General features: G+C 42.2%; 1 protein-coding gene across 1 annotated transcript in view; it reads left to right on the top strand.

The window, feature by feature from the left end:
- The window catches only part of ANO2 (anoctamin 2), a 491,778-nt gene that overhangs the window by 165,745 nt on the left and 313,871 nt on the right, over positions 1-12,162 (top strand). Inside the window, exon 9 of the mRNA XM_027838585.1 lies at positions 4,622-4,686. Within this exon, the coding sequence (XP_027694386.1) occupies positions 4,622-4,686 (65 nt within the window). The remainder of the gene's footprint in view (positions 1-4,621; positions 4,687-12,162) is intronic.

The following is a 12,162-nucleotide window of genomic DNA, read 5'->3' as shown; positions in this document are numbered from 1 at the left end:
TTAGGTCCTCTTTGGAGTAGGCCTGATGTCCCTTCCAGCTCTGAGATTGTGTCATTCAGTGGTTAATTCTTACTGAGTCTATTTTACTGACTCCATTCCCTTCAGTTGTGTTAAATATCAGATGTTCTTATATCAAGGGATTATTCAAGTGGGTACTTTAAGTTCCTAAAGAAGAAGAAAAAGTGAATCCCACAAAGCGCAAGGCAAATGATTTTGTTTTCATTAGGCTTTTTGTAGTAGAAGAGCACATTGGAGTCAGAATTTGTCTCCTTGGCTTTGCCATCCATGTACTAGTTGTGTGACCTTGGACAAGTCATTTAACTTGTCTTGATCCTAGTTTCCTTATGTGTAAAATAAGGACTGGACTGAGATGATCTCTAAGGTTTTTTCCAGCACTAAGATTCTATGATGTTATAGCCTATAGTCATTTAGCATTCTATGATATCACCATAGAAAATAGCGATTTGGGTGGGGCACAAGGAAGAACTCTAAGACTCCAAGAGTTATTGAACATACAAAAAGGTTACAGAGTTGGGGGAGGTAGAGTTATTACCTCGCCCAGGGAATTCTCTGGCTTTTTTGTGGGTGTATACCAATTCAATTCATTAAGTATTTGCTGTCATCCACGGGTCCCTGCCAGCTGCCTTCTATTCCTGTGGATTCCCCCGGGGCCTCAAGATCAAATTCTAAGCCTGATTCCAGGCAGGTCTGGAAGTCCCTGTGAGTGGCATTTCCTGTCTGTTTTGGGATAGTCTGAGTGACTCAGCTCCATTTGGGAACAGGCAACCTTATTACTCTCTTGCAGACCAATTAAGAAGAGGATTCCTCTCCTCTGAGAGAGACAGTAGAAGAAGATAGAGCTATCCCTGCCTCAAAGCCTGGGCAATGGGGGAGGGGTGATTGATTTGAGTATTGGAGGAGCATTTCCTCTGCTTCCTTCAATAGGGAATAGCTATCGAGCTATTAAGTGCTTAAAGGTTCATAGTTAACTCTGTCTGATAGATGTATAGCCCCCAGACACTGGACCATTTTAATAGGGAGAAACTGAGGCATAGCATTTGATGGAATGGTATAAAAAATATTTGTTTGAGCAGGATTTAAATCATTGCCCCAGATTTTCCACCTTCTATATACACTTAATTTCTGAAATTTACTATTACAAAGTGATGTGAACAAAAGGAATATTGTAATTTGTCTTGTAATTTTCAGAGCCCCCTTTCTGGCAAAAAGATCATAATGGATTATGGCATTTTTTTCTCAGCTTCCCTCAGAAATATGAAGAAGCAGGAATTAGTTTCACAATCCCATGCCAGCTCCATCTCAATTTTAGAGATAGGAAAATTGAATTCTGGACAGGTAAAGTTGATCTGACCCCAAACACCAACAGGGCCAGGGCCATGAGGAAAACTCAGATATCCTAATTCCAAATATCATCCTTTGGCTATTGGGTTGTATTTGCTTTCTTCTCTGTCTGGGCTTGGCTGCCCTAGTATGATTTACCCTGGAAGCATTCCAGGGCTACTTGAGCTCTCAGAGTGGTTCAGGAGGCACAAACCTCATGGAACTATTTGTGATTTCTTGTCATTGATGGTCCTTTCAGTCATTCTCAGTGCTGCCTGCTTAGCAGGTGGGGAAATCAAGACCTTGCTAACCTTTGGTCACAAGCTGACAGGAGGGACTTCAACTTTCAACATAGATAATCTTAGCCTTTGAGTACGGTCCCCAGCTAAAGGGAGCGAGGTGGTGTAGTAGATGGAGTGCCAGGCCTGCAGTTAGGAAGACTCATCTTCCTGAGTTCAAATGTGACCTCAAGCCCAAACCTTTCATTTTGTAGATGAGAAAACTAAGACGTACAGAATTGCAATGACTTGGTCAAGGTCATATAGAAAATAAATGGCAAAGTCAAGACTAAAGCCCAGGTCTTCTGACTCCAAATGCATTGTTTCTTTGCACTAAAATGATCTTTCTCTCAAAACCACCGATCTCCCATGGAGCTATGCTGCACCACCTTTGCTGCCACATCTATACTATTCATTAGGTTGTTGTTGTTCAGCTGTTCAGTCATATCCAACTCTTCACGACCACGTGGGCCGTACTGTCCATGGGATTTTCTTGGCAAAGATACTGGAGTGGTTCGGCATTTCCTTCTCCAGTGGATTAAGACAAACAGATGTTAATTGATTTGCCCAGGGTCACCAGTTTGTAAATGTCTGAGGTCAGATTTGAACCCAGGTCTTCCTGACTCCAGGCCCAACACTCTATCCACTTTGACACCTAGCTGCCTCATTAAGTACTACTGAATAAACTGACTTGTCCTCTTATTCTGTGCTACCTTAGGCTATAAACCCTTGGGTATGATGCCAGGCATTAGGATTTTGTCCAGAGCTCTTTGTGGAAGAAAGTAGTGAGCTTCTAGAGACCATTTATTGTTGTTCAGTCATTTTTCAGTTGTGTCTGACTCTTCATGACCTTATTTGGGGTTTTCTTGGCAAAGATACTGGAATCATTCGCCATTTCCTTCTCTAGCTCATTTCACAGATGAGGAAACTGTGGCAAACAGGGTTAAGTGACTTGCCCAGGATCACTTAGCCTTTACAGTCTTCTCCAGCTCTAAATTCTAAGTCTATAGAGTCAGAGTCTCAAATTACCTGGGCTGGAAGGGATTGTGAAAGTTTGTCTTGTCTATCCCCTTCTTTTTTGGATAGATCCTTATTGGCCTTGTGGTCATTACTTTCATTCTGTAGAGAATGTCTCCATGATCACTCACATCAATCAGCCTTTTTATAGGTCTCAGAATCTCCTCTGTTAGAGTGCCTTTATTTTCTCAGTGTTTAAATATCATATAGGACAAGGGCAAGTAACACTTTCCAGTCTTTTATCTCCCTGTCCTCTGAAGGTTAGAGTGGATGGGCATGTCAGCTGGCCAGAGCAAGAGCTTATGATTTGAACTCTGACTCTTGGGCACTGTCTATTGCAATGACTGCCTTCTTAAGGAATTTTACATTTTTATCTTCAGGGTGGGCAGGAGTTCTTTCCTCTCCCAGCTTGTGTGGGTGGGTAAAGTGAAGAAGTTTTGGTTTTGGATGAAATTGTCAGGGTATCTGGTGCTAATGTCACTTGGGCCCTTAAGGGAAGCAATGTCTTTCTCTTGTGACGCAGATTTACCTCCCTTTAGGCCCCATTTGACATCATTGCCACGACAGTACTAGTGAGACTTCGACTTGCACTTGGGAGGCAACCAAGAAAACATGGTGTTACATGAGTGACTTGAGAAGAGAAGGAGGAGCAGCTGACGCAGAGGCCCTCTTTCTGAACACACCTGAGCTCTGATCTTGTTGCTTATGGCTAGAGGAGGTCCTCTCGGTGCCTCTGTTTCCTCCTGTATGAAATGAGAAGGATAATTGCTGTTGGTTTCAGCAGGGCATGGGAGAATTTCTTTGTGTCAGTTGTCACAAAACATTCTGATAACATACATTCTATATCCAGGCCAGAAACTTCTTTGGGTTCATGGAAATGATATAATGTAACCAAAGGCCCTTAATAAAAGGAATGGAGTCATTTGGAACTGATACTTATTTAATAAGGCAGTTAAAAGCTGTGACTAGAGTTGATTCTCCATTACACAATACTGGATTTCTGTATAAATAGAAAAGCAATGCAAACAAAATAAACAACACACACACAGATCCAAACAAAGTGATTTCTCCAATTCTTTTTTTTATTAAAAAGACATGGAAATAAACTACCTGCTATAATAAATGATAGAAACATGTTAAAGTTTATCTTATGATCAAGGAACGATGACCATGTTAGGCATGAATTTCTAGGTAATGAATGATTTATATTGCATTATTAAATTACCCTATTTATTGGCATACCAGCCATGGTGCTTGTCAGTATTTTTGAAGCTAGAAAACCACATAGTACAATTGGCTGCTGCAGTTGTTATTATATGATCTTTCATTTTCTTAAGCCAGACTTGAAGTCATTGTTGCGAATGCCATATTAAGTCTGTGCTTTCACAGAATCAAGGAAAGTTAGTTGGAAGGAACCTCAGAGGCCATATATCTAATGCTTTCGTTTAAGCGATGAAGAAATCAAACCTCAGAGCGGTGAAATAATTTGCCCAAGGTCACATAGTTGTTAAGTATAAGAGCCAATGACTGGAACGCAGGTCTTTTGATTCCAAGCCCAGGACTCTCCCTACTCTTTATTCTGGTAGTATTTATTCTTGCTCAGTCCACATTTCAGTCTTATCTTACTCAAGGTAGGGTAGGGGGTCATTTTATTGGACTAGATATTTTGTTAAACCAAAGAATAGTGTAGGAAGGGGAACATAAAGCCTGGGTGGAACCTTTCCAGAGGGCAATAAAGCAGTAGGCCCCATGGCTTCTGGAATTACATACATTCTTAGGGATGAGGAGGTAGCTTTAGTTACTTACTACTCATGAATACCTCCTGCTATGATTTAGTATAATAGGAGTTTTCAGGTCCTTGTGCTTCACAGGCAATACCCCACTTGAACCCAACAGACTTGGGAGTAGGTTTGAATGGAGATCTTGATGTTGGTATTTCTGGGACTCCTAGATGAGTACATTGACTCTTTTTTTTTTTTTTTAAGCTCCTCTACCAAGAATGGGCATGCTATGGAGTGTTTTATAAGTTTCAACCTATTGACCTCATCAGGTAAGACTTGGACAATAGAAACCCTGGGTGGGCTTCAGCTGTGGCTGTCATAGAAGATGGGGATGTCCAAACAAATTGACTTTTAGGCAGAGGGATTTGTCGCCCTGCTCTCCATTCTCCTTCCTCACAGTGGTTTGAACAAATGTGATGAAGGGATGGATAAAGACTGTAGGGTAGAGGAAACAGTGTAAATATAACCCTTGTGCCTGAATCACCCTCCTGACATGAAGAACCTGGGGATACTCAGGACAACTTCCCTCTTCTCTTAATTGTTGCCCACACCCAGATGATCTGGGAGCTTCAGGATCTGACAAATTCCCCAGGGTAGTCACCAGTTCCCTGTATATCCACAAAGTTCAAAGCATGAATGATTTTATTTGAAAGTTAATGGGAATAGATAAGACTTGCATCTGAATCTATAGAAATTAATACTATTCATTGGTGAGCAACCTTTCTCCCAGAAATCTGTATAATCTCTGTTTTACGTAATATTGCCCTAAAACTCCAACTGCGCCTGCCATTTTGTTATTAATGCTACTCTCTGTCCTGCAAGGTTCTGCCATTCTCTTAAATCTCTAACAGACTGTGCTCATTATGCTTTCCCAAAGACAGATTCTCCAGCTATCCTATGTGGGACAAAAACATCCAGGTGCATTTGGAGCTCAAAAAAACCACACATTTCTTGTTTTGAAGTCTTCTTTTGAACCCAGTGCTCACTGTCCTCATTTTAATATAGAAGTTTCTTGGGGCTATAGAAACATGTTCTTTATGCTCTTTACAGGTGACATTCTGTCTCCACAGTTTGATACGGTAGAAAGAGTTCAGGATTTAGAACCAGAGGACCTGGGTTCAAATCCTACCTTTTTTTACTTACAACCAGTGTTACCTTGGAAAAGTCTCCTAGTTCCTGCCATATCACACTGCAGCCCAGGGCCTCATTTGACAACATCCGTTCTTCTTACCATTCTCCTTTCTTCCTGTCTGCTCTGGAATTTCTAGAGAGGAATAAGGGAAAATAAGAGCACCCTAGGAGGCTGTTATACTGTGCTTGTGCAAGAGGGACTAGTCTTTGTACTATGCTTAGTATTGTGCCTGACACAGAGTAGGTGCTTAAAAAGGTTGTTGTTGTTGATGATGATGATGATGATGATGATGATGATGACAATGATGATGATAAAGGAAGTATCTGGTAGTTACAGTGAAACTCCTTCAGAGGGAGAATGTGACTTTTTGGGTATACCCTATGGGAGAAGAATGTCTTATGTTTCTCACTTTGGCCCTAAAGGGAAGATGGGGAGAGAGGGAACAAGCAATTATTAAGTATGTTTTAGGCACTGTGCTAAGCACTTTACAAATACTATCTCATGTCGTCCTCACAACAACCCTGTGAGGTAAACTCTGCCAAGTGAGCGGGTCTTCTGGAAATTTGCCTATTATGTGTTTTTGGTGGTCAGTGGAATGATTTTTGTTCTGCCAGCTACTATAGGTGAAACTCCTACAGGCAGATTCCTAATAGTGTAACCTTGAGACATGCCATTTTGCAATATTAATATGTCAGAACTTCATCACTGGAAGTCTCCAAGCAGAGGCTGGCTGACAATGTGTGAGGGATGTTGCGGAGAAAATGCCTGCTTAAGCAGGTGTTGGAATAGATGGCAACTAAGGTCCCTTTGAAACCTGAGACTCTGTCATTCATCAGCCAGACCTCATGTTGGGAAATTTTACCAAAGGCATGTTGCCTGAGATGCCTATCAGATGGTTTGCAGTAATGTTTCAAGCTAGAGAAGATGGAGTCTTGGCTATAAACTGTCCTGGTCCATGGAACTCATTTGCCCCTATATCCTTGCTTGGCCTAATGTTCTGTTTTTGTGGAATAACAGTGTTGTTGCTGTTCTGTCATTTCAGTCACGTCCAACTCTTTGTGACCCCATTTATCATGTGCCAGTTCCCACACTAAGCACTCTACAATTATGATCTCATTTGCTGCTCAGCACAATCCTGGGAGGTAAATGAAATTATTATTCCCATTTTACAGATGGAAGAAAGGAATAAACATTTATATAGCCCCCATTTTCTGCCATGCATTGTCCTGAGCATTTTACAAATATTATCTCATTTGATCCTCACGACAACTCTAGGAGGTAGGTGTTATTATTATCCACACTTTACAGATGAAGAAATTGAGGCAAACAGAAGTTAGGTGACTTGCCCAGGGTCACACAACTAAGTGTCTGAGGCCAGATTTGAACTCAGGTCTTCCTGTCTCCAGGCCCAACACTGCATCCATGGCACCACTTGATTGAGTAATTAATGACCTTGACTGGGGTATGCTTGTACTGCCTTTTTGGAAAATATATGTTGGAGTGAAACAGACAGTAGAGTGAGACATCTAACTAACCCACAACTGGATAAGAAATCTGGTCGGCTTCCATAGAGCAAATTTCAGGTTGAATTTCTTGGATTCGAGGAGTTATACTCAGTTAACAAGTATGTGATATATAAAATTTTATTTATTTAATAGACTTTAATAATAATTCAACAAATATTTCTTAAACCCCTACTATATATAAATCACTATGCTGGCTTCTGAGGATTGACAGATGAGAAGATTTAGGGTTAGATTTCTCATTCAATATGCAATTGATGCTATTGGGATGAATAAATAAATTTGACTGCACACAGGGAGTTCCTTCCAGTATACTTGCCTTCATGCCAGGCTTAAAAATGCTATTTCCATTTCCAGTGGCATCTTCACCTTCATGTATTTTGTCATGAACAACCCTTACCCAAATATACACACCATGGTATCCCTTGTATCTACCTAACCCTTCTTCTTCCCCCAAAGTTGGAAGGATGTATCTGCAGGAGGAGACATCAGTAAATGATCCTTCCTTTGCTTCTGCGTCTCTGTCCCCTAATTTCAAGCGAGCCAGGCTAGCTGAATCAGTGAGCTACCCTAAGGGAGATTCAAGAGGCAGCATGTGCCAGGCAAGTTAAACAATCGCCACCCACACTACCATCACCACCTTGACCACCATCTCCCCTTAGACCCTGATGGAGACAGCTCAGGGCTCTGGGCCCAAGAACCTTGGGAATAACAGAGCCCCACCAGGCCACCGGACTTGCTTCCTGCCTAGGCTCTACAGTCATAATTGAGAGGGAGAAATAATTGTGGGAAAGGGGCCCATCTTCCTTATCACTGCCACCCAGTGGCAGCTGGGCAAAGGAACCCTGTGAGTGGCAGCCACCCAGCACCCTGGTCCTACTTTCAGTCCTGCCCTCAAAACCAGTATCCAGGGAAGCAACTCCTATGGAGAAGGGATTGATTCACTGCCAACCAACTACCACACATAGGGCAGGCAAGTCAGGCTAGTTGAAGCAGTGGGGCACAGTGGGGGAGAGACAGGAGATGCCATGTGCCAGACAAGTAAACTACCACCACCACCTTAACCCCCATGTCCCCCTCAGACCTTGATGGAGACAGCCCAGGCCACTAAACAAGAAGTCTTTGGAATAGCAATGGTTTCAGACCAGTGTTCTCAGTCATCATCCTGGTCAGAAGCCCCTGTGGAGATACAGACTGGCAGCTGCTTCTGCAGGTGCTGTAGCCACAGTGGCTGAAGACTGAGAAAGGAGGGTTCTTGACATCAAAATCCTTGGCACTGTCAAACCAATCAGCAGAAACTGGTATGATTTTATCATAGGAAATGGCATTAAAGAAGAGGCATCATCATCTGCTTTGCTCTTTACCCTAAAGACCATGGGACCTTTCCAACTGATTTGTTTTGAAATCTTCCATGTGCATTATCTCCCACATCAAAATGTGAGCTGAATGCACGGATTGCCTATTTGTGTCCCTAGCACTTAGCACACTGCCTTGCATATAGTAAGTGCCTACTAAATGCTTCCTTTCTTCATTCTTCCCTTGGGGAGCAACTTTAAGTGGTATCCTGAGGATCAAGATCTGAGTAGGTTTTCCCAAGTTTGTGGCTTTAGCTGTGCTTGAAGATGACTATGGTTTTCCCAATGAAGTGGCTATATGTTCAGCTATTAATTGGTAACTGGTATTAGTCATAGGAGCCACATTGATTGCCCAAATTTCATGTGGATTGTTGTTCACAAAAAGAGGTTGATTACCTTCTTTATCCTCAGTCTGCATTTCATCTTGCTGTATTTCTTGAAGGTGATATAATCAGTGAAAGGAGAGGGAAGGATAATATGGAAGAGAGGGGCTAATGTAGCTCTATATGCTATTCTCTTCATCCATTGGTTATTGGCATTCATCTTTTTGGGTTGCTGGTTGAGTGTGGAACTCTGTTCGTGGGAGCACTATGGTCTGTCTGACCCTGCAATTGACTTTCTGTCCTTTGGAAATAATTGAGGGAATAGAAGTTTATATTCTCCAGTGCTAAAATGTATCCTTCCTGGGAGATGGGAAAAGGGATGTAAATACATGGGCAAGGCTCTCAATGTAAGCTGGTGCTGCCAACCTCCTAGATTGTTTTCTGAATCACACCAGTCCTTTCTTGGGCTTTGATTTGTAAATGAGGATACCAGGTGGCCACCCTGTTTTTTGCTCCCTCTGCCTCCTTCATTTTTTAAAGCATAATTTTTAAAAGCTACTGACCAATATAGCCCCTCCCTTTCCCTAAGGGAGGTGCAGGGGACTGGATCCAGTTTGTACATTTTCTCTCTCTCTCTTTTTTTTTTTTTTGGCCACTGAAGGCAGTCACCTGCAGGTGAAAAATTTACTTTGGACTGGATGCCTGCTCCGAGCCCTTTTGTTTCTCTAGGACACAAAGTTTGGAAGACTCTGCGTCTAGACGTGGGTCCACCCAGCTAAAGCTGTAGTTTTTAGCCATCTGTAGCCCCCACCCCTCACATTAGCTCCCACAGTGGGATCTAAGGACCAGAGACCAAATAGGGAAGGACACTTCAGGCTTCTGACATTGTGACTTTGGGGGAAAGAGAGATGTTGGGTTGGGTGGAAGTGGGAGACACTACGATGTGTGCATGGGGGGAAAGGCTTGTTTGTCAAGGTCCATGAGACTATCTCTGAACCTTAAGGTACTTCTGGAAATGAAAGAAGAATCTGCAATCCTGAAAGAGGAAGGGAAGGGGGTGGGAAGGTAGGGAATAGCAGAGGGGAGTGTCAGAAAAGAAATAAGCAGAATCAGAGAAATTCAATAAAGTACAGAACCTAGAGAGCTCATGAGGGCAAAAGATGGGGTATCTCATAAAGATAGGAGAGGGAAGGGTAGATGCTGTGAGAGTGGGAAAATAAAGGAGCACATGAGAAGGATGGTTGTAAAACTGAGTTAAGGTATCCAAAGATATATTCAGAAGTTTTGGACATCCTGATTTCCATGAAACACAGGATCTATGCCACCAATTAGTCTTTAAAAAAGTCTTTTGTGCTGTAAACAAAAGCTGAGGGAAATCTGAATGGAATTAAAAATATTTCTAGTGTTCCCTAGAAAGAAAGATTCCCTCTGGCCTACCCCATGCATTAAGTAATATCGTAGCTCAATTTGGAATGAGACTTCTTGGTGGTGAGACCCACTCCTGCCATTTATTAACGATGCAACTTTCCAGCTATCAAATCCTGTGACTTTCATTCTATCTCTTCTAAGCTTTCTCACTCTTGAGTGAGTGATTGGTTTATCTCCTAACCCATTTTCCTGACCTTTCATTTCCCTATCATTTCCAGCTATGGAGGGAATAAGTGTAGACACAAGGCAGGGGAGGGATCAACGTGACCTAGAATTGTGTCTCCAGGTCTTTAAGCAGCTTAATCAATCAACAAGCATTTATTCATTTTCTACTATGTTCTTGTCACTGGGCATATAAATGTAAAAAAAAAAAAATGAAGGTCAGGACAATGTTGTGAAGGCAAGGGGGACAAACAGAAGAGTTTGCATTTGATCCCAGAGGAAACAGAAAGCTGCTGAAGTTTACTGAAGAGAAGAGTGATGTGGGTCAGACCTGCACTAAAGGAAGTGGCAATTGTGGACAATGGGCGAGATGAGAGAGGTCATTACAATAGTCCAGGTGAAGTCAGTGAAGGCTTGAAATAAGGTGCTGGCTAGGTGAATAGGTAGAAGAGGATGGGTGTGAGAGATATTCTGAAGTAAGAACTGACAGAACTTGACAACTGATTGTGATGGGGTGAGTACAAGTAAGGAGGTGAAGATGACCTGAGGTGGTGAACTTGACTCACTGCAAAGATGACAGTACTTATGAAAGAAACAGACAAGTTCAGAAAAAAGGATGTGCTTTGGGTGAAAGATAACAAGTTCTTTTTTTGGCTTGTTCAGTTTTATGTTCACATAAGCTTTACGGGACATCCAGTTTGAGGTGTCTAGTCAGTGATATTGGGCACAGAAGTCATCTGCATAGTGTTGATAATTTATTCTGGAGGAACTGATGAGATAGGTACCTAATTGAGACTACTGAGGGTAAAGAGAAGAGAATTTAGGACAGAGCCTTAGGGGACACCCACAGTAAGAGGGAAGGATAAGGATGAAGAACCAATAGAAGAGACCAAAGTTTTCTCTTGAGTCATGCCATATTTATTCTTGCCTCCATCTCATCATCAGCCTCTGGAGACCTTAGGATCAAAAGATGTGATTTTTGCCTCTTCCCAAGATAATAGCAGCATCTTCACTGTGGGTGTTAAAATATCACTATAAACAGGGGGCTCTTCTGTGAAGCAATATTGTGATTAAAAGTAGGTCCTTTCCTAGGGATCCCCCCCTCCTCCTTAGCCAGCTACCAACAGGAACATTTTCAAATGTTTTAAATTAAATAATTAAGAACTCAGGGAGAAAAAAAAATCCTGCATCCATTTTAAAAGGCCCATGTCTAGCCACCTTACCTCTCCCACTGGTTAAGACCTAGTTTAAGCTATATTGTGGTGATAATACGTGTTTAATAAATGATTGTTGATTGATTGTTTGATAGATGATTGGTCATAGACATTAGAGTTAAAAGGGACCTTATAAATTATCCAATACAACCCTTTCGTTTTACAGATGAGGAAACTATCTTCAGCATGACTTTCACTACAACAAATTTACCCAATTTTAAAACTGTTATCTGGAGGACAAAGGCAACAAAGGAGTTAACACTGCTTGCCTGTGTCTCTCTCTGCTGCCCTGTCCTCCCCAGCTGGTTGCACTCTAACTAAAGCCCAGCAGGTTGCACTGTTAGACTGTGGATTTCCTCCTCCCCAGCCCTATTTCCTCCTTGTTGAAGGACTCCCTAGGCTGGGATATTCCCTTGGCTTTGGAAACCTCACCTCAGTATGTAAATCTGATCTGCGTATACTATGCAGTGGAGGTGGTGTGGTTCCCCCACAGAACTCCAAGTGTCAGGGTACAGCTCAACCTCTAGTGATCCCTCATGGAAACATCCAGGCAACATTTGCCCGAGAGAGACAAAGATGATGGTTCAGAAAGCTGGGAGGGAAGCTCC

The sequence above is a fragment of the Vombatus ursinus genome, unplaced genomic scaffold (assembly GCF_900497805.2).
Source record: "Vombatus ursinus unplaced genomic scaffold, bare-nosed wombat genome assembly UNPS02014830.1, whole genome shotgun sequence".
Taxonomy (NCBI): domain Eukaryota; kingdom Metazoa; phylum Chordata; class Mammalia; order Diprotodontia; family Vombatidae; genus Vombatus; species Vombatus ursinus.
The sequence above is the reverse complement of the archived record's forward strand: the minus strand, read 5'-3'. Positions and strand labels throughout refer to the sequence as shown.